General features: G+C 36.6%; 1 protein-coding gene across 1 annotated transcript in view; it reads left to right on the top strand.

Annotated features, from left to right (window-relative positions):
* ADAM9 (ADAM metallopeptidase domain 9) overlaps positions 1–27,899 on the top strand; it is a 101,385-nt gene that overhangs the window by 54,724 nt on the left and 18,762 nt on the right. Inside the window, exons 13-16 of the mRNA XM_060001458.1 lie at positions 2,147–2,239; positions 3,275–3,470; positions 6,354–6,459; positions 14,066–14,249. Coding sequence (XP_059857441.1) covers positions 2,147–2,239; positions 3,275–3,470; positions 6,354–6,459; positions 14,066–14,249 — 579 coding nt within the window. The remainder of the gene's footprint in view (positions 1–2,146; positions 2,240–3,274; positions 3,471–6,353; positions 6,460–14,065; positions 14,250–27,899) is intronic.

The following is a 27,899-nucleotide window of genomic DNA, read 5'->3' as shown; positions in this document are numbered from 1 at the left end:
GCCACAAACAATGAGCTCACGCGCCTCAAACAAGCTCACGCGCCTCAACTAGAGAGCCCGCATGCTGCAAACTACAGAGCCCAAGTTGCTGGAGCCACAACTAGAGAAGAGAAAACCCACATGCCACAACTAGAGAGAAGCTCGAGAGCTGCACTGAAGAGCCTGCACGCCGCAACAAAAGATCCCGCACGCCTCAATGAAGATCCCACATGCTGCAACTAAGACCCGACACAGCCAAAAATAAATAAATAAATCTTTAAAAATAATAATAATAAATGGAATCATACAACATATAACCTTTTGAGACTGACTTTTTTTCACTAAGCGTAATGCCTTTGAGGTCAGTCTAGGTTGTTGCATGTGTTAATATTTTTTAATTTTTTATTAGTGAGTAACAGTCCATTGTATGGATATTACTTCAGAGATTTGGAATAATGTTTAGGGTGGTATTTCCACCAGCTCAAAGGGCCTATCTGAAATTTGTTTAACCATTCACCCATTAAAGGATATCTAGGTTGTTTCTAACATTTTCCTATTATGAATAAAGCTGCCATGAATTATAGTCCACTCTTTATCATCAGAGAATTAAAGAAAAATATGGTCTTCATGAGTAAACATACGAAGAATCTCAGCAGAGAAATGTATAATAAAGAACCAAATGGAAATTATAGAACTAAAAAGTCTAATAAATGAAAGATTCACTGGGTAGAATTAATAGCAGATTAAGATGGCATAAAAAGAGTCAATGAACATGAAGTAGAACAAAAGAAATAATCCAATCTAAAGAAAAAAGAAGAAAGATTAAAGAAAAATGAACAGAGCATCAGGGACATGTAGGCAATATCAAAGAGCCTAATGTAATTATAAGTGAAATCCTAAGAGGAGAGTGAGAACGAGATGGGAAAAGTATTCAAAGAAATAATGGCTGAAAATTTCCCATATTTAACAGAAAATGTTAAGTTACAATTCTAAAACACTAAGTAAAGCCAAATCAGAATCATTACTAAGAACGATTGTAGGCACATTGTAATCAAAGTGCTGAGATAAGCAGAAAATAATGCAAGAAGTCAAAAGAAAATGGGGAACAAATGTATACATGGCAGCTGATTTTGGGAGCAGAAGACAGTAGAACAGCAGATTTATGGTTCTGAAAGGAAGAAACCGTCAGCCTAGAATTCTGCAACATAGGAAAATAAATATTCTTCAAAAATTAAAGCTTATAGCCCCTGCCCCCTTCTCTCCTCCTCCTCCTTTCTCCTGTCTTCTTCTTTCCCCCTCTCCTTTCTCCTTCCCTTCTCAAACAATTCATACCTGAAGACATTAGTTGGAACATAGGAGAGTAGATGTCACTGGGTGGAAGGTTCGGAGCAGGGGTAGGGAGCCATGGTGGGCCAAAGTGGGGTGAGAGAAGCCAAGCAAGATAAAAAGAATGTCCACATGGGTGGAAATTCACCCAACAGAGAAGTCAGACCTTGAGCATGAAGAGAAGTGCATTTATGGATGCTTAATTTCCTGTGATCATTAAACACACTGTTATAAACTGAATGTTTGTGTCCCCCAAATTCATATGTTGAAGCCCTAACCCCCAAGTATGTCTGTATTTGGAGAAGGGATCTCTAGGAAAGTAATTAAGGTTAAATGAGGTCATAAGGGTGGGCCTTGATCTGATAGGATTAGAGTCCTTATAAAAAAGAGACACTGGAGAGTTTGCTTGCTTTCTCTCTGAACACATGCACTGAAGAAAGGCCATGTGAGCACACAGCAAGAAGGCAGCTGTCTGCAAGCCAAGGAAGAGAGTCTGCGCCAGAAACTGAATTGGTTGGAATTTTGATCTTGGCCCTCTAGCCTTCAGAGCTGACGTAATAAATTTCTTTTGTTTAAGTCATTAGTCTATGGTACCTTGTTCTGACAATCCCAGCAGACTAAGACACATACTCTCTGTGATTTCAGTCCTTTGAAATACGTTGAGACCTAGATAATAGCTAAAGAGTCACTGATAAATCCAGAAGGATAGTAAGGGACTGTTTCCAGAGAGTAACTGTTACAGTCAGGTTAGAAGGAAGCATAGGTCTAAGATAAGAATTTTATTAATGAATATTGATGACAATAATTTATTTCTTTATTGACAGTCATTTTCTCTTCACAGGAATGTGAATTGGACCCTTGTTGTGAAGGAAGTACTTGTAAACTTAAATCATCTGCTGAATGTGCATATGGCGACTGTTGTCAAGACTGTTGGGTAGGGAATTCCTCTGTATTTGGAAAAAATAGAAAAAGGAAAAATATGCATATATCAAAATTGGTTTTCTCTGATCTGTAAGAGAGCACTATTTTTATTACATGATTACATGAACAGTTTTATGACACTTGTTTGCAGTTTTGTGTCATGTTCTTTTATGACAAATGGTCTAAAGAGAATTTTTTTCTTAAGTAAAAACATTTTTTTTTTCTGATTTAAGAGTGATCCATGTTTTTCATTAAAAATTCAACAATAGAAAGTAGACACTGAAAGACCCTCTATCATTTTACCCTCTTCAGGTAGCCATTGTTTGATAATTTGTTGTTAGTCACTTTTTCCTATGTAAATGTGAGTATGAGTGTGCGTGTAGGTGTGTGTCTGTGTGAAAGTGGGTAAACATGGGTATACATATTTTTACTATGTACTTTTTTCAGTAAGATGCCATGGATTTTCTTCCATTCATGTAGTTCTACAAGGTTATATAGTTAGTATTCCTTTGTATGGCTGTACCATAATTTCTTTATCTGGTCTACCAATGATGGACATTTAGATAGCTTCCAATATTTGCTTATAAGTGGAATTGTTGGGACAGAGTATGCATATGAAAATTTTTGACACGCATTTTATATACCTTCTACAAATGTGCCAGTCTGTAATTGCCAGTCTAATCAATACACTGATTACTGTACAGTGTACAGTATAGATTACATCCGCACTATTTTTGTTTCCTCGTACTAACATTGGTTGCTAGCCAGTGTTACGATCCAGGTTAGTTTGATAGTTGTAAAGTGCTTTTATATCTTAGTTTAATTTGCATTTCTTTTGGTTATCAATGAGGCTATGCTTTTTCATTTTCCATGCTTCATGACTTTTATGAATAGCCTATTACGGGCCTTTGTTCATTTTTCTATTGGGTTGTTTAATCTTTTGTTTTTGTTAGAACTTTTTATAGATATAAATATTGTGGTTTCCAATTTGATTAATTTGTGGGAATTTTCCTGATATTCCTTTTCAATTTCAATCCCATTACCCTAGTTCCTTCCAGGAGGTACTTTGTGCCGAGGAAAAACCAATGAATGTGATGTTCCAGAATATTGCAACGGTTCTTCTCAGTTCTGTCAGCCAGATGTTTTTATTCAGAATGGATACCCTTGCCAGAATAACAGAGCCTATTGTTACAATGGCATGTGCCAATATTATGATGCTCAGTGTCAAGTCATCTTTGGCTCAAGTAAGATATGTTATTTATATTGATTGCTGTGATTTTATTTTTTTGTTTTAGTTTTTGTTAAAAATGGAAAGCAAACGTTATTGCTAAAATTGAAATTCTCCCGTTTCCTCTCTCCTATCATGTTCCCCTCTTTCCTTCTCTGTAGGCAATCATGGTCATTAATTTGATGTGTCCAAGTTCAGTTGGTGATTTTTGTTTTTATCATACTTTCTCACCTCTCTATCCTGTGTATATTAACATTATGTGTATACATATATATATACACAGTATTGTATTCTAGCTTTAATAAATTCATGTAAATAGTATGGGGACATACAGATGGGTCTTCTGTTTTCATTGTTCACTCAAAATGTTTTTGCAATCCATCTGTATTGCTATATTTAGATCACAGAGCATTAGAGTGTTCTATTATATAAATGGAATCCATTCTTTTCCTAGTAGTATTTAATATATTTTTTATTGTGTCTCTTTTTAAATATTTCATTTTTATCAAAGTTATACATACAGTAGATTAAAGAGCCAAATCATTCACAAGATTTTATGAAAAAGTAAAGTGTGCCTCCCCATAATAGCCCCATCCCTTAAGGCAACCATTTCTACCTTTTCTTGCTGATTTCTAGCCGATTACTTTGTTACTTACTTGCTCCAGGTCTTTAGATAATTTCTTGGTAATGCTACTTTTGGATTTTTCCATTCTAGGTATTAACTGTTAATTTTTCACTGCAGAGGATGAGAATTTAATTTCTTACCTTCTCTTCTCTCAACACTTGTCAACTCTCATCCTACTCATGCTCATTTTTCATTCTCCATCCTCTTAATGTGGATTAATTATAATTTTAGGTAGAGCAGTGTTGACTGTTGTGATTTATAACAAACCAAAAAAAATTGGTCTTTGTCCAGTTCCTGGCATGAGCTCCTAAAACCCTTGGAATTTCCCAAGTGATGAGAGCTGTAAAAGTGTCTTTTGTTATGTCAAGGAAGTGACTTTTGGAAAGTCCCTCAGTGACATAAGGGTGGGGCTGGTTGCCAGGGAACTAACCCTGTGATTAGCGGTTGGAACTTTCAGTTCCCCCGCCTCTGTGACTGGAGATTGCCGTACTCACAAGTGGCCAATGATTTAATCAATCATGTCTATGTAATGAAGCCTCCATGAAAACCCCAAAGGACAGGGTTTGGAGAGCTTCTGGCTTGGTGAACAAGTGGAGATGCAGGGAGTGTCACACTTGGCGGGGCCTGGAACCTCCAAGCCCCTTTCTCTATATCTTGCGTATGCATCTCTTCCATCTGGCTGTTCCTGAGTTATATTCTTTGATAATACACCAGTAATCTAGTGAGTAAAATGTTTCTCTGAGTTCTGTGAGCCACTCTAGCAAATTAATCAAACCCAAGGAGGGGGTGGGTCATGGGAACCTTGATTAGATAGGGTCGGAGGAGAGAAGACTAAGCATGAAATGGGACGTCCTTTATGTTAGGTCATGAGACACAGTGGTAGAGATCTGTGAACTTCTGATATATTTTGCAGGAATGGACAGGTTACTGCAGACCAAAAAAGTACTTACAGATAGGCATTTTAGAGAAGCAAATGCTATTATTTAGCAAGTATATTATCTTTGTAGAGGCCTGCAAAAAAGTCTAGGACGACCGAAGGAACAACATTATTGGGGGGGGGGCTTGTTATTAATTTAGTCACTTTTTCCTGATATAAATGTGAGGGTGAGCATGTGCTTTGCTAGAGTTACTGCCATGTGACGTTTATCCTGTGCAAGTATTCTGCATCCATTTTCAGATTACTTGATCCTCCACTTCTTTTTTCTTCCAACTCCTTTCACCTCATATCCATTTTCTTGTAAACTGAACAACGTAGTATCAGATGTGTAAGACAGACACATGAATTTCCATTATTAGATAGAATGTACTGCCATTTTGGCTTCAAAATATTTACAAATAAAATATTTTTAGGAATATGTAATTAAGTGGAAAAATCAAACATTAAGTGGTACATATATAAAATATAAGAAAACAAGAATGGATTGATACTTTATTAGCTGTCATGGCTATTTGTCAATGTAATTAATACCTAAATTAAGCATCCATATATGGTAAGTTAAAAAAAATAATACCTGGAAGTGTTTTCACCAACCCTCCCAGCCTGATCTAACCAGGGGTGCAGTAGACCTGTGTTTGAGAGCAGTGAGAATTAATATGCTGAAAGTGCTACCATGCTGTGCATGGTTTTTAATTTCATCATGGTTAATATAAATTTATTTATTTATTTCTGGCTGCGTTGGGTCTTTGTTGCTGCACGCGGGCTTTCTCTAGTTGCAGCGAGTGGGGGCTACTCTTCACTGCGTGTGCAGACTTCTCCTTGTGGTGGCTTCTCTTGTTGTGGAGCACGGGCTCTAGGCACTTGGGCTTCAGTAGTTGTGGCTCGTGGGCTTAGTTGCTCCGCAGCATGTGGGATCTTCCCAGACCAGGGCTTGAACCCATGTCCCCTGCATTGGCAGGCAGATTCTTAACCACTGCACCACCAGCGAAGTCCCATCATGGTTAATAATTTCATCTTGTTTAATGACACTTCTTTGAGGACTTGAGTGCTTGAGTCCAGGCTAACTTTTAAGTACCATCTAAGCTTTATTTTCACATTTTGTTGTCAATTATAAAATGTGGAACAAAATGTTTTATATGTAGGCCCTGAAACCTTTTCAGAGGTGTTGAGGCAGTTTATCCAGGCGTATGGACTGTCGTAGGGAATACTTTTATTTCTGAATTAAATTGCCATAACATAAAAATATTTTTTTTTAATTTTAATCTTATTGGGATATAGTTGATTTACAATGTTGTGTTAGTTTCAGGTGTACAAAAAAATTTTTTTTGCTGTTCCAGAAGCCAAGGCTGCTCCAAGGGATTGTTTCATTGATGTCAATTCCAAAGGTGACAGATTTGGCAATTGTGGTTTCTCTGGCAATGAATACAAGAAGTGTGCCACTGGGTAAGTGGAGGCAAGAGTGTAAAAGAATATGAAAGGTTGTAAGATCAACCATCTTTAGCATCTTTTACAGCTCCTTGTGACTGCCGACTTTCTCCCCCTTAAACATCTAACTTTTCAAATTTAACAATTTTGTAAAACATGACTTCAGAGAGATTCTGAATAGGAAGGGTAAAATTATTCATACCTTTTGACATTACCTGTCTAAAATATAATGATTTTTAGAATGTTACTTTTGTTTATCCTGTTCTACAATAAGAAGCCCAAATAAACACTCTTCTCCCTCTTCCTTTCATTAAAAGATTATGCTGCTAAATCCATACGTAGAGGTATCTGCAGAATTAATTCTGGACTTTATCATTTTCTTCTGGCTCTATATAATTTGAAAGTGACAAATTAAAAGCTTTTTTGTTTCTATAACATTTGCACATTGTAAAAAAATTAATATTATTACAAAAATATAAACAAAAGTTATCCATAATCTCTCTGTATGTATTCAGTAATTTCAGTGTATGTCTTCCTTTTTTTTGTTGTTTCTGTGCACTATACATACACACACTAACATTTTGTATAGTTGGAATTATTCTATAATACTGTGCTTCTCTTCTACTCACTTCACCTCCTACTCTGCCAATTAAGCTAAGCAACTGAGGTAAAACAATGCTTACTAAGAAGAAATAACAACCGTGACCTCCGTGTTCCAAAATCCAATAGACATCTTTAGGTCTTCATGCTTCTGGACCTTTCAGTAGCATTCAACTATGTTGACCATTTTCTCCTTGAAGAAACCCCTTTCCTTGGCTTTTGTGTAGAATATTCTTCTAGTATTTTTTTTTCTGTTTCCAGATGCTCCTTTAATGTATTTATTTGTAGGCTCATCTTTCTCTACTGAGCCATTAAATGTGAAATACTTCAGCTCTACTGGTCTACATGTCGTCCTCTGCCACAGGGCCTTGGCACGTGCTGTTCCTTCTGCCTGACATGCTCTCCTCTCTCTGCCATTTTAAGTACAACTTATCTGAGAAAGACTTCCTCAACTTCCTTAACAGGGTCAGATGTCCCTCTTATAGATGTTCTTAATGCTGTGTGCTTTTATTTTTTTTAACATTAGCCAAATTATGTTGTTCTAATTCTTTACAAATTAGTTATCCACATAAAGTATACTTCACAGAATATTTAGAATATACATTTCTTGATATATAAAACAGAGTAGGTTGAAGGAAGTTAGAAAAACAAGAAAGTATTTCAAAAGAGGGTATGAACATAACTGTTTTGACTACCTTGTATAGTCTCAAAACTAGTTGTAGATATAAGTTCTCTTGCATTTATATAGCACTCTTTTTCTGGGGAAGTCAAACTATTATTCTTAATAAATTTTTAGTATATTTAAATTGCACGGGAAGGTTTTATGTCCAAACCATTGCTTTAGCAAGAATAATCACTTAAAAGTGATACTGCCTTAGAAAAGATATTGGGTCGGCCAAAAAGTTTGTTCGGTTTTAAGTACAAATAAAAGACACATTTTAAATTTTCACAAAGAACTTTATTGAACAACATATTCACTGACAGAATGAACTTTTTGTCCAATCCAATAGGTAGTGTAATAGGTAATTTTCCAGATAAAGGGAAGGTCAGATACAAAACCAGTTATAGGCACAGCATTTTTAAGATTTTTTTATGGTGTTTTGAAAAGACCAAGGAGGGCTCTGTCCTGCACTTGGAGGAATTGGACCCATCTTGGCTAACATAATTAGGCTAAATCAAAATGAGAAAAGTAGAAATTTGAAAGTTGAAGGAAGGATGAACTGGTTAAAAAGTTTTATGTTTCTCTTTCATTGAATTTGATGTGTTGTATTTTCCTTATTGTTCAGTTCATAATATTTTCTAAGTTATACTGTGATTTCTCCTTTGACTCATGTGTTATTAAAAGTGTATTGCTAATTTCCAAATATTTGGGAATATTCTGGTTATCTGTTTTTGATTTCTAGTTTAATTCCATTGAGAACATACTCTCTATGATTTCAGTTCTTTTCAATTTATTGAGATGTGAATTAGTGTCCAGCATATAGTCTGTTTTGGTGAATGTTCCATGTTCAATTAAAAAGAAAAGTGTATCTTGCAGTTGTTGGATATATTATTCCATAAATGTCAAGTTAATTAATGGTCTTGTTCAAATCTTGTATATTTTGGGTGTGTGTGTGTTTATCTGTTTACCCTTCAGTTTCTGAGACAGGTGTGTTAAAATCCCCAGCTGTGATTATGACGTTGTCTATTTCTCCTTTTAGTTCTATAAATTTTTGCTGTATGTGTTTTGAAGTGTGTTCTTCAGTGCTTATGTTATTAGGTGCATACACGTTTAGGATTGTTATGTCTTCTGGAGAACTGATCCTTTCATTACTACCAAATTTAATACTTCAGATTTTTTTTTTGTAGTATTTGTCTCATAAGACATCTCATTTGTTTAAGTGACCATCTGGTTACCACCCTTGTCACTACACTGTAAAGTCCATTCTGTGTTTAACATAGTGCCTGGCACATTGTCATAGTAAGTGCCTATTAACTGTTTGTTGAACGAATGAAGGAACAGATGATATATCTAATGGGTGGAATTAGTGTGACTAATTGAATGAGCTGAGCTAAACCTTGGGATAAGTGGATTGATGCAGACCTGGAAGGGGCTTGCTACATATGCCTTATCCTTGTCTTTAGCCTGGTCCCGTTTCCATATTTTTATGAATATCTTGATGAAAATATAGCACCTACATTTACAAAACTTAAATTACTGGGTAGCTGATTTGAAAAGCATTTTATAATAGTAATATAAGAATAATGTAATATAGTCATTAGGAATACTCATTTGAAGTTAGACTCTGGGTTTGAATACTGCTTTAACCACTTAAGATCTCTGAGACTTTGGACACGTTACTTCGCTTACATACTTCATTTTTCTCTTCTGTAAAATGGAAATAATAATGGTACCTATTTCTAAGTATTGTTTTAAAGACTGAATGAGTTGGTGGATGTTAATACTAAGAAGAGTACCCGGTTCATTGTAGGACTTATCATCATCATCATCATCACACTCCTTATAATCATCCCCATCATAGAAAATGCATAAAATCTAGAAAAGTCTCAAGAAACTGGTCACATATGGTCCTGTCATCCAGAGATACTCTGTTAAAGTTTTATTGTTATTTCCTTCTCATGTGTATTCATAAGCATATAAATATGTATCATACACATATATACATACACATATGTGTACTCAGAGACCCATATCTGTGTGTATAAACAAAATTGCATAGTATGATTTATACTGTTTTATAAGTTGATGTATTTACTTTCCACTCTATTAAGGCATTTATAGGATATACCCAGCTTCTTTTAACCATTTCCTTATGTTAGAAATGTATGTTGTTTCCAGTAATTTGTTTTTTTAAACAAGGCTGTGATAAATACAATTTAAGTATTTATGTCTCCGATTGTTTCTTTAGTAGATTTTTCTCAAAAGAAAATGGAACATAGTTTTAAAGGCTCTTCATAGATGCTTCTAAATTGACCTTCAAAACGTTTGACTGATTTATACTTCCACTACCCCCTCATCAATGTCAGAGTATTGTCTTAAGAAATACTTTTCCAATTTGTTACATCAAATAGATATTTCATTCTTGCTTTGAATGAATTTGTAAATACTTATTTAATTTCTTGTTGTTGTTTTTCAAAAATGTTTAAAGGGGTATAGAGAAAATGTGGTTTCCACTCTTACTCTCTTTCTCCCTCTTCCCACCCTGCTCTTCAGGTGTGTCTTTGAGCTTTTTGTCTGCCTCTCCAGGGTTTCTTATGCACATATACACTCCTACTCCCCACCGACTCCCACCCCCTGCTGTGCACATTGTCTTGTTCCATTTCACCAAAAGAGCTGTCCTCTCTTGCAGAACAAGATGGTGTCGTCCTTTTAAACTATTTATTTACATTTTTTATATTTTTATACAATTTTTAAGGGTTCCTTTCCATTTACATTTATTACAGAATATTGGCTATATTCCCCATGTTGTATTGTACAAATACATCCTTGAGCCATTCTTTTTTTTTTTTTTTTTGCGGTACGCGGGCCTCTCACTGTTGTGGCCTCTCCCTTTGCGCAGCACAGGCTCCGGACGCGCAGGCTCAGCGGCCATGGCTCCCGGGCGCAGCCGCTCTGTGGCATGTGGGATCCTCCCGGACCGGGGCACGAACCTGCGTCCCCTGCATCGGCAGGCGGACTCTCAACCACTGCGCCACCAGGGAAGCCCCCTTGAGCCATTCTTAACATTCAATAGTTTGTTAAACTTTTTAAATGAAAAGTTTTAAATACACAGAGGAGTAGAAAGAATAGTATGATGAACACCCATATATCCTAGATTAAAACACTGTTAATATTTTATCATATTTACCTTGTCTAGATTTTGCTGAACCATTTTTAAGTAAATTATCAGCATTATGATGCATCACTCCTAAATTCTTGAGTATTCATCTCCAACATATAAGCCCGTTCTCAATACTGTTATCATACCTAACAAAATTCAGAGTTTCCTAATGTAATGTAATCCCTGGTCAATATTCACATTTCTCCAATTGTCCATGTCCTCAAATTGTCTTTCATAGCTGTTTTTTTTTTTCCACATCAGGACTCAAACAAGGTTCACACATTGCATTTAGTTGTCATGTCACTTAAGGCACTTTAAAAAAAAATAATAATTACTTTTATTTTTGGCTGCATTGGGTCTTCGTTGCTGCGAGCGGGCTTTCTCTAGTTGCGGTGAGCCGGGGCTACTCTTCGTTGTGGTGCGCAGGCTTCTCATTGCGGTGGCTTCTCTTGTTGCAGAGCACGGGCTCTAGGCACGCGGGCTTCAGTAGTTGTGGCTCGTGGGCTCTAGAGCGCAGGCTCAGTAGTTGTGGTGCACCAACTTAGTTGCTCCGTGGCATGTGGGATCTTCCTGGACCAGGGCTCAAACCTGTGTTCCCTGCGTTGGCAGGCAGATTCTTAACCACTGTGCCACCAGGGAAGCCCCACTTAAGTCACTTTTAATCTAAAATATTCTTCTTCAGTTTATTTATTTTTTTCTTTTCAATGACAGTGACCTGAGGAAATGACTGGGCCAGTGGTCTTTTAGGGTGGCCCACGTTCTGGATTTGTTTGGTAGTTCCTTCTCAACGTTGCTTAACTTGCGTCTTTATTCCCTGAATTTTCTATACATCAGAAGTTAAATCTAAAGTCTTAATTAGATTCAGGTTAAACATTTTGAATACTTCGTAAGTATTTGACTACTTTGTAGGTGGTAGATGATGTCAAGGAGGCACATAATTCTGGATTGTCTTATTATTACTGTTACTAAGTGGCAATGACCAGATCTTGCTCTTGTAAAGTTAGGTCTTTCCCACTGCAACTATCAAGTAATATGTGGAGTGATGATTTTGTACCATATAAATATCCAGTTCCCCACCAGTGTTTCACCTCATGGTTTAAGCGTGCATTGATTATCCTTGCCTGAAGCAGTTATTCTGTTGGTGCTTGCAATATAATTTTTATTACTATAACAATGAGCATCTCTTGGCTTTGTAGCCTGTTTGCATTTCTTATTTTGTGAATTGCCTATTTGCATCTTTGCTAATTTTTTTCTGTTGAAGTGACTATCCTTTTAATGATTTGTGACAGTTTTCTTTTAATATGTTAAGAGTATTTTCCTTTTACTTCTTAATATGTCACTAAGACGATACATGAGACATTAAGTATATCATAGCAGCATGAATTTTGGTAGGTTCCAGTAGATGCTAACTGAGATCTGCTTTCTTCTATGCTTTGTTTTAGAGGTTTTCATATCTAATTTCAACTAATTATGTGAGATAGGCATCATTATTTAGGTCTTGTTTTTCAGATGAAGAAACTGAACTTAAGAAAGTTTAAGCACTTTACTCAGGTTACCTTGTGAATAAATGGTGACATAAGAATAAATGTAAAGATGGGACAAAATAACTAACTCTTAAGTGAAGGATGGAAGGAAGAGGAGGCTTAATAGCAGCATGTGCAAAAAGTAAATAGGGGTGTTAGCTGAGGATAAATTCAAGGACGTCAATAATGTAATGTAGTTATCATAAGAGCTACTGTCATCCTGGGCTTCATAGAAGTACAGTATCTAGAATAAAGGAAATGGCAGTTCATCTTGTTCTTTGCTTGTCAGGCTGTAACTGAAACTTCATATTTTACTCCGAGCACTGTGCTTCAAGAGGGAGTGGGACAAACTAGAACATATTTAGAGGGGAGCTTCCTTGTTGCATGAGAAATGATTGTAGACTATTGTCCTGTGAAGTAAGTAATTAGGACCTATGTGATAATTGTCCTAAAAAGCTGCCATGTGGAGGAAAGAAAAGACATCATCTGTGTGGTCTCATGTTGAAGATCTGGGACCAATGAGGAAAAGTTATAGGGAGAAAGATTTTAACTCAAGAAGTAAAAGATACGATAGCTGGTATGAGAATATTTAGGAGGTGATGAATTAGAGGAATTGGAAAACAATATCCTATAATGACTTGGCAGTGATAGCATAGGGGAGATTTAAGAATAGGGTAGGTGCTTGGATCAAAAGACAATCAATTAGGACTTCCCTCATGGCACAGTGGTTAAGAATCCGCCTGCTAATGCAGGGGACATGGGTTTGAGCCCTGGTCCGGGAAGATCCCACATGCCGCAGAGCAACTAAGCCCGTGCGCCACAACTACTGAGCCCGCGTGCCACAACTACTGAAGCCGTGCGCCTAGAGCCCGTGCTCCGCAACAAGAGAAGCCACCGCAGTGAGAAGCCCTTGCACTGCAACGAAGAGTAGCCCCCGCTCGCCACACCTAGAGAAAGCCTGCGTGCAACAACGAAGACCCAACGCAGCCAAAAAAAAAAAAAAAAAAGACAAAGGCAATCAATTTAATAGGAAATTTCAATACAGCATCATAAGAGTTGATGTTAGGGATACTTATTGTATCCTGAAAGGCTATAGGAAGGACATTTAACTTACACAGCCTTGTAATAGGAATTGTAGTCAGGGAAGTCTTCATAGCGTTGTTACTGAATTAGTGAATTGAATTAGTGAATTAATGAGTTAATGAATTGAGTCTTTAAGTAAGAGTGAGCCAAGTGAAGAAAGGTGGAGTCCTGTCATACTTATTTAACATTACAAAATCTAGGTTTCTCTTTACTATAACTCTGTAAGAAGACACAATTGAATTTTGGTATAGTTCTATTATTTTCTGTGTAAAAGCATTTATAAAATTATATCACATTTAAAAACAACTTTATTAGTTAGACTTTTTTGAGCCCTAGGCAGGTAGTGAAGAGAGATTATTACGTGTCAGCATCCACACCCCCTGGTACCCTACTAATTTGCATCTTTGCATCCACTTACCTCTTCTCTGCTATATTTAAAGAGAGCTACTTTGATCTCTGTTTCTCTCACACACTTTTTCTGTTGAGATTCCCTTTAGCTAAACAGCAATAAACTCCCTGCCTATATACAAAAAATATATAATTTTTCTTTTGTATCTACACTGGATGCATTGTAGTTTGCATTATTTATCTTTCCAGGAATGCTTTGTGTGGAAAGCTTCAATGTGAGAATGTACAAGAAATGCCTGTATTTGGAATTGTGCCTGCTATTATTCAGACTCCTGGGAGAGGCACCAAATGTTGGGGTGTGGATTTCCAGCTTGGGTCAGATGTTCCCGATCCTGGCATGGTGAATGAAGGCACCCGATGTGGCGTTGGAAAGGTAATCATAATGTTTTCTAAAACAAAGTAAAATTTTAAAAATTAAAAAAATCATTATATAAAGCTAGTGGTTCTTTTCTGGGTATAAAAGAAATCTCTGTTTATTGTAGAGATTTGGGAAAATAGAAAGCTACCAAGAATAAAAATAAGAACAACTATACCTCCTGATGATTTATAGCCATATAATGCTTTCTTTTTTAAAAAAATTTTTATTGCAGTATAGTTGATTTACAATGCTGTGTTAGTTTCATATAATGCTTTTTTTAACTTCAGAAATGATCAGTTTTCATCATGGTCACTGGATCTGCTTAGATTAGAGTATTCATTATCTGCATCTCATTGGATAATTTCCACAATTTCATTAAAGAAACTTCTGCATCCATTAAAAAAAAAACAACTATAATTCTATTATCCCAATTTCTTCATTGGGGTCATATATTATAACCTGTGTTTTCTATGTTGTAATATACTGGGCATATCCCCCCCTCCCCATCAATGTGCTGTAACTTATTAGCCAGGCTGCTATTACTGGGATTTCCAGGATTGTGTGTGTGTGTGTGTGTGTGTGTGTGTGTGTGTGTGTGTGTGTGTGTGTGTATGCATGTATGTGTGCATGCATCCGTGTCTTTGTACTAGAAATGTCATAGCGCTTGTCCTGCCCATGCATCCTGCTACCCTGGCCACAGCTGTTTTGATCCAGTGTTAGCCAAGAGTTAGCTGCTGACTTACTACCAGCGGTCCCGGATGAGAGGAGCTAGGCCTAATTCCTTTTTTGGGGGGGAATATATAAGTAAAGAAAGGTAGTTAAGAGTAGCGCTGAAACTACGAATTCTTTGAGAGATAGCATGATGTAGGAGGAGGGCTAGAAGGGTTATGGTGAGCTTCAGCTATGTACAAGAGACAGAGGGAGCAGGATTGTTGAACAAGTTGAAGAAACCAACTCATGGGAGAATAGAGGAGGGGAGAGCGAACACAATCAATTGATTATGTGGGACACATGAAAAAGACAGAGGGACCCGCAAGTTACCTCAGTTTCTACCAAGTTTTCAGGTCCAATTCTGTTGCCCCTCACTTCTTACCAAAAAGACCCTGGTATTCTTGTGCCTGCCCTTGCCACGCCATAAACTCAACTGCTGCAGTTACTATAAACAATGCTGAGGTAAATGGCTTTCTAAAAAATTTCACAAAATCCTGATTATTTTCTGAGGTTAAATTACTGTAAGGGGGTGTGTACTTTTAAGGTTTTAGATATAGTTTTGCCAAATTTCTCTTTAGAAAAGTATTTATTCGTTTATCTTCCAAGCAGTTTTCAATAATAAATGTTTTAACTCTATATCCTAGTCAGGATTAGGTGCTATTGTTTTTAAACTTTCATTTGGTAATTTTCTTTTTACTCTTTCTCGATTATTAGTGATGTTGAATTTTTTTGTCTCCATGTATTTATTCCTTCTTTTGTGATTTGCTTGTCGATGTTATTTGTTCATTTAAAAATTGATGTGTTTTTCTTATTGATTTTAAAGAACTTTAACTTATGTCATATAAGATGTAATACGTGTAATATATTTGCCCAGTTATTACTTGCCTCTTCCTTTTGTTTTTAGTATTTTTTGCCATGTTTACATTTTTATGTAAACAAATCTATTATTCCTTTCCTTTATGGTTTCCAACTTTACTTACATGTTTTACAAGACTTTCTTAGTATAGTATCAGAGCATTATTTTCCCGTAGATTTTTAATTTTTTTTCATACTTAACTCTTTAATCCAGGGGAATATGGAGTGTATAGTATGAGGTTGGCCTTCTTCTTTTTTTCCTTTTTCATTGTATTCATTCAGAGGTGATGACTATATGCTGATTTCTAATGTTACGTTTTTTCAGAATGGTTTGTTATTTGCCATCACCTCAATTATAATCTCTCTTTTAATCTGAAATCTTATTTAAATTACTTATTAAATTTTCACATATACTTGGACTTGATTTCTGCTTTTTCTCTTAATGTCCACTGATTGGTCTGATACTCATGTGTCAGTATTGCCTTCTTTTAGTTTTTGTCAGTTTTATAATATATTTTTATTATCTGGTCATACAAATGCCCCCTCATTCTTTTTTCATAGTTTTCTTGGCTATTAATATTCATTTATTATTCCAGATGAACTTGAGATCATTTTGTCAAGGTGCAAAAAAAAAGTTTTTAAATAAAAGCGCATTGGAATTTTGGTTGGGATCAAATCAAATTTATAAATTTGTAATGGGGAAAAGTGACATCTTTACATTATTCAGTCTTCCCATAGAAGAACATGGTATGTCTCTTGATTTTTTGGGGGGTCTTATTTTAAAGATTTAATTATAAAGGTCCTTTTTATTTTTTGTTAGTTTTATTCCTAGGTATTTTATATTTTTATTGTTATTATGAATAGCCTCTTATTATGTTTTCTAATTTGTTATGTTACATTTTCTAATTGGTGTTTATTGATAAGAGAAACTGTTTTGTTTATATTTTTACTGGCTATTATTGATGTTCAGAAAAATATATTCACTTGTATATATTTATTTTGTTACCAGCCATATACTTAGTGTCACATATTTTTATTGTTGATTGTATTAAAATTTTCTAGGTAAACAATCATCTGTAAATGATAGAAAGTTGATTTCCTTTCTGATACTTACAATTTGGATTTATTTTCTTGTGTAATTGCAATGATAGAGCTTTCAGGATAATTTTAAATAATAATGATAATAGTGTACTTCTTTGTCTTCTCCCTAACTTGACTGGGAATGCATCTAGCCTTCCAAGGTTATATATGATTTTGGCTATTGGCTTGGGGTAGGTAGTATTTTTCATTTAATGGAGAATTGTTTTAGTTGTGATTAATAAGAATAAAAGAACAAATAGATTAAAAATTTTATAAGTAGTTTTTTCAACAGCTATTTTAATAATCACTACATCTTTTCCTTTGACTTATTAATGTGCTGGGTTATACTGATAAATTCCTCAACATTGAATTGTCTTTACATTCCGGGAGCAAATACTGGTAATGTAGATTTATTCCTGGATTCTGTGTGCTGGTGAATATACTTTTATATTTCTGAAGCTGTATACTTAGGCTTTTTTAATTTATGAAATTTTACTCTGTGGATTATAGTCAGTACTCTTAAATCTCACAGAAACTCAGCTAAAACTGAATTAAAGCATAGCAGGAAATTTACTGATTCAAACCACAGAATCAAATAAAGAGCTTTGGAACCCAGAATCTGAGATAATGTCCCTGTAGTTCTTTTCCTGTATCTTTCATTTCTTCTTCTCCCTTGTTGATCCCCTCTCCGCCCACCCCCGCCAAGCCCAGCTTTATTGAGATACAATCAATATGTAACATTGTGTAAGTTTAAGGTACACAATGTGATGATTTGATACACATATATATTGTGAAATAATTACTGCAATAAGGTTAGTTAACACATCTGTCACCTCACATAAATAGAACTTTTTTTGTGGTGAGAACATTTAAGATTTATTCTCTTATTACCAACTTTCAAGTATATAATACAGTATTGTTCACTATAATCACCATGCTGAATATTAGCTCCCCAGGACTTGTTCATCTTATAACTGGAAGTTTGTACCCTTTGACCAGTGACTCCCCATTTCTCCCCTTCCCTGGCCCCTGGCAACCACCCTTCCACTCTCTGTTTCTGAGTTCAGCTTTTTAAAAGATTCCACATATAAGTGAGATCATATGGTATTTTTCTTTCTCTATCAGACTTATTTCTCTTAGTCTGAATGCCCTGAAGGGTCCATCCATGTTGTTGCAAATGGCAGGATTGGTTGTTCGGGAATGTGTTGTTTAATTTCCATATTTTTGTGAATTTTCCAGTTTTCTTTCTGTTACTGATTTCTAATTATACCACTGTGGTCAAGATAGAGACCAGATGGGATTTCAATCTTCTTAAGTCTTGCTCTGTGGCCCAGCATATGATTTATCTTGTGGAATGGATACATACAGAATACCAAATATGTATTCTGCTGCTGTTGCATGGAATGTTCTGTCTATGTCTTTTGGTCCATTTTGGTCTGTAGTGTTCTTCAGGTCTGTTTCCTTAATTACATTTCTGTCTGGATCATCCATCCAATGTTAAAACTGAAGTCCCCTATACTATTATTATATTGTTGTCTATTTCTCCCTTTAGTCCTGTTATTTGCATTAAATATTAGATGCTCCAATGTAGGGTGTATATATACTTATAATTGTTATATCCTCTTGATGAATTGACCCCTTTATCACTATGCAATGACCTTCTTTGTCTCTTGTGATTGATTTTGACTGAAAGTCTATTATATGTGATGTAAGTGTAGCTACTTCTGCTCTCTCTTGGTTACCATTTGCATAGAATACCATTTTCCATCTCTTTACTTTCAACCTATGTATGTCCTTAAAGCTAAAGTGAGTCTCTTGTTGGCAACATATTGTTAGATCTTGATTTTTTAATCCATTCAACCACTTTGTGTCTTTTGATATGGGAATTTAGTTCATTTATGTTTAAAGTATTTAATTATTGATAGGTGAAGACCTAGTGCCTGTCAGTTTGTTAAGTGTTTGTTGACTGTTTTTTAGTTCTTTTGCCCCTCTCTGTCTTCTTTTGTGATTAATTTTTTTGTAGTGCATGTTTTAATTCCTTTCTCTTTATCTTTTGTGTTTAAGTTTTTTCCCTTTGTGGTTACCATGAGGCTTACATAAAATATTTTATAGCTATAACAGTCTATTTTAAGCTGATAACAACTTACCTTCAATTATATACACAGCTCTACACTTTTACTTCTCCTTTCCTTGTATTTTATGCTATTGATATCATACTTTACATCTTTTTATATTGTGCATCCATTAACAAATTATTGTACCTATAGTTATTTTTTTCATCATTTTTTCTTCCATTTTTATTGAGATATAATTGACGTACAGCACTGTATATGTTTAGGGTGTACAGCATAATGGTTTGACTTACATACATCATAAAATGATTATCACAGTAAGTTTAGTGAACATCCATCATCTCATATAGATACAAAATTAAAGAAATACTTTCTTCTTGTGGTGAGAACTCTTAGGATTTACTCTTGTAACAACTTTCATATGTAACACACAGCAGTGTTCATTACATTAATCGTGTTGTACATTCATTCCTAGTTACTTACTTATCTTATAACTAGAATTTGTACCTTTTGACCCCTTTCATCCAGTTCTCTCTCCCCCGAACCCCACCTCTGGTAACCACAAATCTGATCTCTTTTTCTATGAGTTTGTCTGTTTGTGTTTTGAAGTATAGTTGACCTACAAAACTATGTTAGTTCCTAGCGCACAACAGGGTGATGCAGTATTTTCAATTGTTACGAAATTATCAGCATGATAGCTCTGGTTACCGTCACCATACAAATATATTATGTTATTATTGACTATATTTCCCTTGCTGTACATTTCATTCCCATGCCTCATTTGGAGTTTGTGTCTCTTAATTTCCCTCACGTATTTCACTCATTCCCCCACCTTCTTCCCCTCTGGCAACCACCTATTTGTTCTCTTTATCAGTGACTCTGTTTCTACTTTGTTATGTTTGTTCATTTGTTTTGGTTTTTAGATTACACATATAAGTAAAATCATATGGTATTTGTCTTTCTCTGTCTGAGTTATTCCACTTCGCATAATACCCTCTGGGTCCATCCGCGTTGTTGCAACATTCTTACTATGGCTGAGTAATATTTCATTGTATGCATGTGTATGTGTGCGCGTGTGTGCATATGAACATAGGGGTGCATATATCTTTTTAAATTAGTGTTTTTGTTTTATTTGTAAAACTACCCAGAAGTGAAACTTCTGGGTCATATAATAGTTCTATTTTTAATTTTTTGAGGGACCTCCATATTGTTTTCCATAGCAGCTGCACCAATTTATATTCTCACCAACAGTGACCAGGAGTTCCTTTTTCTCCACATCCTTGGCAACACTTGTCATTTATTGTCTTTTCGATAATAGCTATTCTGACAGGTGTGAGGTAATATCTCATTGTGGTTTTGATTTGCCCGTTTCCCTGATTATTAGTGATGTTGAGCATCTTTTTATGTGATGCCTGTTGGCCATCTGAATGTCTTCTTTGGAAAAATGTCTATTCAGATTCTCTTCTCATTTTTAAATCAGGTGGTTTGTTTTTTGGATGTTGAGTTATACGAGTTTTGTGTGTGTGTGTGTGTGTGTGTGTGTGTGTGTGTGTATTTTGGATAATTTACCCCTTATCAGATATATCATTTGCAAATATCTCTCCCATTCAGTAGATGACCTTTTCATTTTGTTGATGGTTTCCTTTGCTATGCAAAAGCTTTTTAGTTTGCTGTAGTTCCATTTGTTTTCCTTCCCTGAGGAGACATATCCAAAACAACATTATACCTTTAGTTATTTTTGATTTTTTTTTAAAACTTTTATACTCGACATAAAGTGATTTACACACCATCATTACAGTATTAGAATATTCTGATTTTGACTATATATTTATCTTTACCAATGAGTTTTATAGTTTTTTATGTTTTCATATTGTTACTTAGTGTCCTTTCATTTCAACTTGAAGAAGTCTCTTTATCATTTCTTGTAAGGCAGGTCTAGTGGTGATGAAATCCCCTAGCTTTGTTTGTCTGGGAATGTCTTTAACTTTGCATTTCAGAAGGACAGGTTAGTACTGTGGTTGGCAATTTTTTTCACTCAGTACATTGAATATATCATCTCAATCTCTCTTGGCTTGCAAGGTTTCTTTAGAAAAATCCACTGATAGCCATACTGGGCTGCTGGTGGATTTCCCTAATATGGGATGAGTCATTTTTCTCTTGCTACTTTTAAAATTCTCTCCTTGTCTTTAACTTTTAACATTTTGATTATTGATTATAATGTGTCTCAGAGCAATCTTCTTTGGGTTGACCTTGCTAGGGGTCCTGTGAGCTTCCTGTACCTGAATGTCCATATTCTCCCAAGGTTTCAGAAGTTTTTTGCTATTAATTCTTTTTTTTTTTTTTTTTTAATTTTTGGCTGCATTGGGTCTTCGTTGCTGTGTGCAGGCTTTCTCTAGTTGCGGCGAGTGGGGGCTACTCTTCATTGCAGTGTGCGGGCTTCTCATTGCGGTGGCTTGCTGTGGAGCATGGGCTCTAGGCACGCGGGCTTCAATAGTTGTGGTGAGTGGGCTCAGTAGTTGTGGCTCATGGGCTCTAGAGTGCAGGCTCAGTAGTTGTGGCTCACGGGCTCTAGAGTGCAAACTCAGTAGTTGTGGCACACGGGCTTAGTTGCTTCGCAGCATGTGGGATCTTCCCGGACCAGGGATTGAACCTGCGTCCCCTGCATTGGCAGGCGGATTCTTAATCCCTGCACCACCAGGAAGTCCCTGCTATTAATTCTTTAAATTTTCTTTCTGCCCCTTTCTTCCTTCTCTTTCTGGGACTCCCATGATGCAAATGTTTGTTTCCTTGATGGTGTCCCGTAATTCACATTGGCTTTCTTCACTCTTTTTTATTCTTTTTTTCTTTTTGTTTCTCTAATGGGCTAATTTCAAGTGATCTGTCTTTGAGTTCACTGATTCTTTCTCCTGGGTGATTAAGTTGGTTGTTGAAGCTCTCTGCTGAATTTTTCATTTCTGTCATTGTATTCTTCTGTAGGGTTTCTTTTTGGTTACTTTTACTGGTTCCTATTTCTTTATTAAACTTCTCATTATGTTCATTCATTGTTTTCCTGATTTTGCTGGGTTGGCTACCTGTGTTCTCTCACATTTCATTCAGTTCCTTAATGATGATTATTTTGAGTTCTTTATCAGGCAAACTATAGATCTTCATTCTTTGGGGTCATTTATTGGAACTTTATTAGTTTCTTTTGGTGTTGTCATATTTGCTTGGTTCTTCCATGTAACCTTGCACTGGTGCCTGTGCATTTGAAGGAGCACCAGTCTTTACAGACTGGTTTCAGCTGGTAAACACCTCCTGTCTGTGCTGTGTGCTGATGGGATTACCTCTGGGATCTCAGTCTGCCTGGTTTGGAGCTGGTTACAAAGCTGTTTCTGGATGTGCAGCAGGGCCTGCAGTTGGTGAACTTTTTATCACAGACTTGGTAGGGCATGGGTGCTAACTGGTCCCTGGGTGGACTGAACTTTCTCCAGTACCTTTTTCAGGAGGTGGCCCCAGGACAGGGGTCTGCCTCAGGGTCCACAGTTGGGTCCTTAAACAGCAGGTCTATTACCAGTTGCATAGATGGGTGGGGCTCTCATCAGGTACCTAAGAGGGCTGCTGTCTGTTCATTAATCGGGTCCCTGGATGGGCAGGACTACCCCGGGACTGTGACTGAGATTGACTGGAATGAAATCTCAGAGCTGTTTCAGATTCCACAGCCAAAACTGAAGTCTGTAGGCCTAGTTCTTGAGGCATGGATGTGCATGTCCCCAGCCAGGTCCTTGGACGTGCTGCGCTGCTTCCTGACTGTGGCTTGAGGGTCTGGAGCTGAGTGTAGCACCAGTTCAGGATCTCATTAGGCACAAACATGAGTATCTCCTTTCTAGTGTCTCTACATATAAGGGCACTAATCCCACTGGACCAAGGCTTCACCATCATGACTTCAACAAACCTTAATTACACATCTTCAGATACCATCACATGTGGATTAGGGCCTCAACATATGAATTTTGAGGGGAACACAATCACTGAGTCTGTAACAGACAGCCACTAGAATGGACTTTAGTTAATTGAAGTTGGATAGTCATTCCTGCCTCATTGCCCACGTAGCTTTTGCTGTTGAGTCGTGCATTGTACTCGGTGTGCTAAAGTCTGGTTTACCTCAATATTGGTACATTTCAGTTGTTTTGGGTTGCTTATTCTTGGTTTGGGCATAAGGAAGAAATATTGGTCAGGGTTCTCCAGAGAAACAGAACCAAAAGGGCGTGTGTGTGTGTGTGTGTGTGTGTGTTTATATATATAAGGCTTTTTATGAGGAATTAGCTTACACAATTATGGAAGATAAGAAATCCCAAGATCTCAGTGGGCAAGTTGGAGACCCAGAAGAGCTGATGGTGTAGTTCCAGTTCAAAGGCTAGCGGGTTTGAGTCCCAGAAAGAGTTATGATTCGGTTTGAGTCCAGAGGCAGGAAAAAAACCAATGCCCACCTAGAGGGCAGGCAGGTAGGAGAAATTCTCTCTTATTTGGAGGAGGGTCAGCCTTTTCATTTTATTCAGACCATTAACTGATTGGACGAGACCAACATACGGACAATCTGCTTTACTCATTTGATCAACTTATGTATTAAGCACATCCAAAAACATCCCACAGAAACATCTAGAATAATATTAGATCAAATATCTAGGCACTCTGTGGCCCAGTCAAGTTGATACATGAAATTAACCATCACAGGTCCACACCTTGTCAGCTTGGTGTCCATATGCATCTCCTTAAACCATACATAATCTCCAAGACAAAAACAATCTTCAAAACAATCTTGAAGACAATAGCACAGTCATAATTCTGCCTAACATGGTAGAAAAACTGTGTACAACGATTGTATCCTGCTTACAACCAAAAATGAACTACTTTGAAGAGGAGATAAAATCTTTGGCCATTGTTTACTTTTCTTAATATCCTGTAACTTAAATCCTGTGATGTAAAGTTAACAATACTTAAAGTCAATACATTGTGAGTTACCTAAGGAACTAAGAGAGAGAAGAAAAAGATATTTGATACACATATACACACAAGCATATCATAACAAAATAAGGAGGAAATACTCATGATAATTACAGTTTTTGTTTCTGTAATATAGTTATAGCTGCTATTTTTAACTACCTTCTTCCCTACTAATTCTGTATTCTCTTTGCCTTCAGCAAGGACCTCAGCTGATTATGGTTCTTTACTTGGCAGGATGCCCTAAACCTTCATTCCCGAAGGCTCTGGGCTATTAGTAGTCCTGCCAGGATTGGGTTGTTGTAGTTTTCTATTGGTCTTTATCACAGGGTATGATAATATTAAGAAATGCCCTAAGGGATCTCCTGTATTCCAGACATACTCTTCCTTATTACCATTGTGGAGTAGCAGTCCAATTTCCCCTTGGGAGTCAGGATCAGTCACCCCAGCCTACAATAACTCCCTTCTTTGTTTATTCAGAGGCATGAACTTAACTGGAAGTCTTAACTTCCAGTTCAGTGGCGTCACTGTTGTGTCTCCTGATGGAAGCATAACTCCCTCTAGAGCTAAGACTTCTAGGCCAACAGAGCATAAGGTCCTGGGAGCAGTAAGCAAACATTTTGCTAGTGGGTCACAAGGAGAAATAGTAAATGGTGCCACTGCACTTCCACCCCTTCATTCCTGGACCCGTGGCTCCTGGCGCCCTCTGTCTCATATAGGTGGACACATAAAAGTAATCATCACAGTCAGTTATTACAAGTTATGAAGTTCAGAGTGAAAATGTGAATTGGAAAAAAAATCTGTAAAAGATGGTGGATTGTAATATTCATTTATCCTGTTTGCCTTGCCAATATCTCTCAAAATATAAAGAAACAAATTAGGGAATAGATTCCAAAGTTTGAAGTATATGAGATTTCATCAGTAGATAAAAACTTCAACACGTTTTGAAACTGAAAGAGGAGAGAAAGTATTGATAGTTTGACTGAGTAGTGGGACCTACAACTTACAGTGCAGACTGATAGGGTGTGAACAAAGAGCCTGTATCTTGGTCTGGCAGAACCCTAAACAGATTGGTGATTTGGAAACAGTGGTTATAGCTGAGAGGGGTTGGTGGAGGGAGGCATGGTATTGAAAATGGACTTAAATTTATTCTGCCAATGGAGAGGCTAGCTCTTCTGTCTGTCTGCTTCTCCTATCTTGTCAACAAAGCATCAGCAACCAGTTGCCTGTTCCCCTGGGAACAGGTTGGAGATGAGAAGATAAGATTTTTGATATTATTTGGTCCTCCTGCTAGGAGATATCTGTCTCCCTGTCCTAACCCTAGTATACTGTTCTCCTTCATGCATGTATAACTGGACTATAGATGGATTGTTACATAAACTTGGACAATTCTATGAGGAAGCTGAACAAAAAGACTGAAACAGAAAAATGAGAGAGAAGCTAAAAGCCTGCAAGGATCAACTAAAGATTTTAAAATCCAACTAATTTAAATCTCTAATTTAGAGAAAGAAAACAATGAAGCGAACTTGTGTCAGAGTACTTGTGAAGAATAGCTTCCAGAGACAAACCCCTGGCCCCCCCAAAACAAACAAAGGTCACATATAAAGGGATGAGATTGAGAATTGAAATCTGGGAACCAAGGGAGCAACACATTCATGTTTCTGAAAGATTCTCAACCTAGAATTCTATACACAGCCAAAGTAGCAATGAAGTGAGAGAGCACAATAAAAACATTTTAGACAATGTATCGTTTCAAATTTCTTTTCAGAAAATTTATCTTTATTTATCCTGTCTTAGGAAATCATCTAACACAATGTTCTAACAAATGAGGAAGTACACCAAAAAGAGAATTATAGTCTAGGACACAGAAAAATGTCAAAGAGAAATTCTAAAATTGCAGCTATGTACCAGGCCAGTAGAGAAATCAATTTAGATTGGAGCAAGTGGAGCAGGGAGGTTTCTAGAGAAAGAGGGAACTTGAAAGAGGAAAGGACATGAGAACTTTCTTTTTTTCTTTCTTTCTTTTTTTTTTTGTGAAGAGATTGAATACTGATATGACAAAGGCCAGTTGTATAAGAAGAAAGACAAGTATTAGCTGTAGTAAAAACAAAAGCTATATAAGAAGGAAAATACACTCTTAGTAACTCGCTTTGAAATCAACAGTGTTTTGTCCTAATTGTTGGCAAGGGATATTTATTCCCTTCTTTATTGTTTCCTTCTGGAGGAACTTCCATGATAATAACATTCCCAGGCTTTTAAGTGACTGGGAGGTGAGAAGAGGCTGGGAGAGTGGCACTTAAGACTCTCAGAGGATATTAAAGGAATGCAGATCCTACTGTGAGGTGGACTCCATCAAGAAGCCCACCCATGAGCGTCTGGGGATGCTTTGCCTGCAGATCCCCCCAAGTGGCCAACAGGCACCTCCAGCTTGCTGCATGCCTTACCCAGACACCCTTCACCCTGTGGCCAGCACTCTACATGCCCTCCCAACAGTGGTGCAAGAGTGAGCTTTTGCAGACAGCTAGTGAGCATGTGCAGAGAGCCAGCTAGAATCTGCTGGCCAGAGAGGGAACGCAGATTTGAGCTCCAGCTTTGGAAAGGGTTGTCAGCACTTGGTTTGTATGTTGCAGGATTGAGAGAAGAGAATAGGCTTAAGAATTCTTCCCTAAGAGGGAGCAAGAAGTATGGAGCAGGCATGTCCTAGAGAATCTGAGAAAGCCTCAGAATCCCTAGCAGGACTGAAAGAAGGTATTTCTCTCATAAAGGTAGTTAGTAAAGACTGGAGGAGTTGACTGCTACTTCAGATGTGAAGAGAGTAATGCAGAACTTCCAGGAACATGAAAAGTCAAGCAAAGATGACAACACCAAAGGATCACAGTAATCTTCCAGTAACTGATCCCAAAGACATGATGACCTGTAATGTACCAATAAAGAATTCAAAGAGCTGTTTGAAGGATGCTCAATGAACATAGAAAAGACAATTTAATGAGATCAGGAAAGCAATGCATGAACAAAATGACAAGTTTAACAAAGAGATAGAAATCATAAAAAAAGAACCAAACAAATTCTGGAGCTGAAGAATATAATGGATGAAATGAAAAAAAATATAATAGCATCAACCTTAGAATGCATGAAGCAGAAGAAAGAATCTGTGAGCTGGAAGATAGGAACTTTGAAATGATCCATTCAGAGGAAAAGAATAACAGAAGAATGAAAAAGCATGAAGGAAGCTGATGTGATCTATGGCATAACACCAAAGGAAGCAATTTGTGAATGATTGAGTTCCAGAGTAAACTAGGGAGAAAGGGGCAGAAAGCTCATTTAACAGAATGATGGCTGAGAACTTCCCAAAGCTGAGGAGAGAATTGGATATCCAAGTTCGCGAAGCAAATGGGTCATCAGACAAGTTCAACTGAGAGATCTTCTTCAAGACACATTATAATAAATCTGTCAAAAATTAAAGAAAAAGAATTAAAGAAAATGCAGCAAGAAAACGCAAACTTGCAACTTACAAAGGAAACTGCACAAGGCTATCAGTGGATTTCTCAGCAGAAATCTTACAGGCCATATTCATATTCATATTCATTTATTCTGCTTAGTCCATATTCATATCTTTCTGTTTTTCTGTTGGGTTATCTTTGTTATTGTTTTTACAGGCTCCTCATATATAAAGAATATTAACTGATAGTTATGTCTATTGTAAATTTTTTTTTCCAGTTTGTCATTTGTTTTGCCATAAAAAATTAAAATATCATGGAATCATTTCAATTTTGTCTCTTAAAAAGAATGTCTGTATATGAATTAGTTTCATAATTAGTCATGATATTGGAAGACAGGTTTTGTCTTGTCACAAAGTATCCTTTTATTCTTATTTTGGAAAGAATTTTAAAAATTAACGTGAGTGTCAAATTTTATCAAATGCTTTTTTTTTTTTTTTTGCGGTACACGGGCCTCTCACTGCTGTGGCCTC

The sequence above is a fragment of the Delphinus delphis genome, chromosome 21 (assembly GCF_949987515.2).
Source record: "Delphinus delphis chromosome 21, mDelDel1.2, whole genome shotgun sequence".
In the NCBI taxonomy this organism is placed as follows: domain Eukaryota; kingdom Metazoa; phylum Chordata; class Mammalia; order Artiodactyla; family Delphinidae; genus Delphinus; species Delphinus delphis.
Note: the sequence above shows the minus strand (reverse complement) of the source record. Positions and strands in the feature narration are given on the sequence as shown.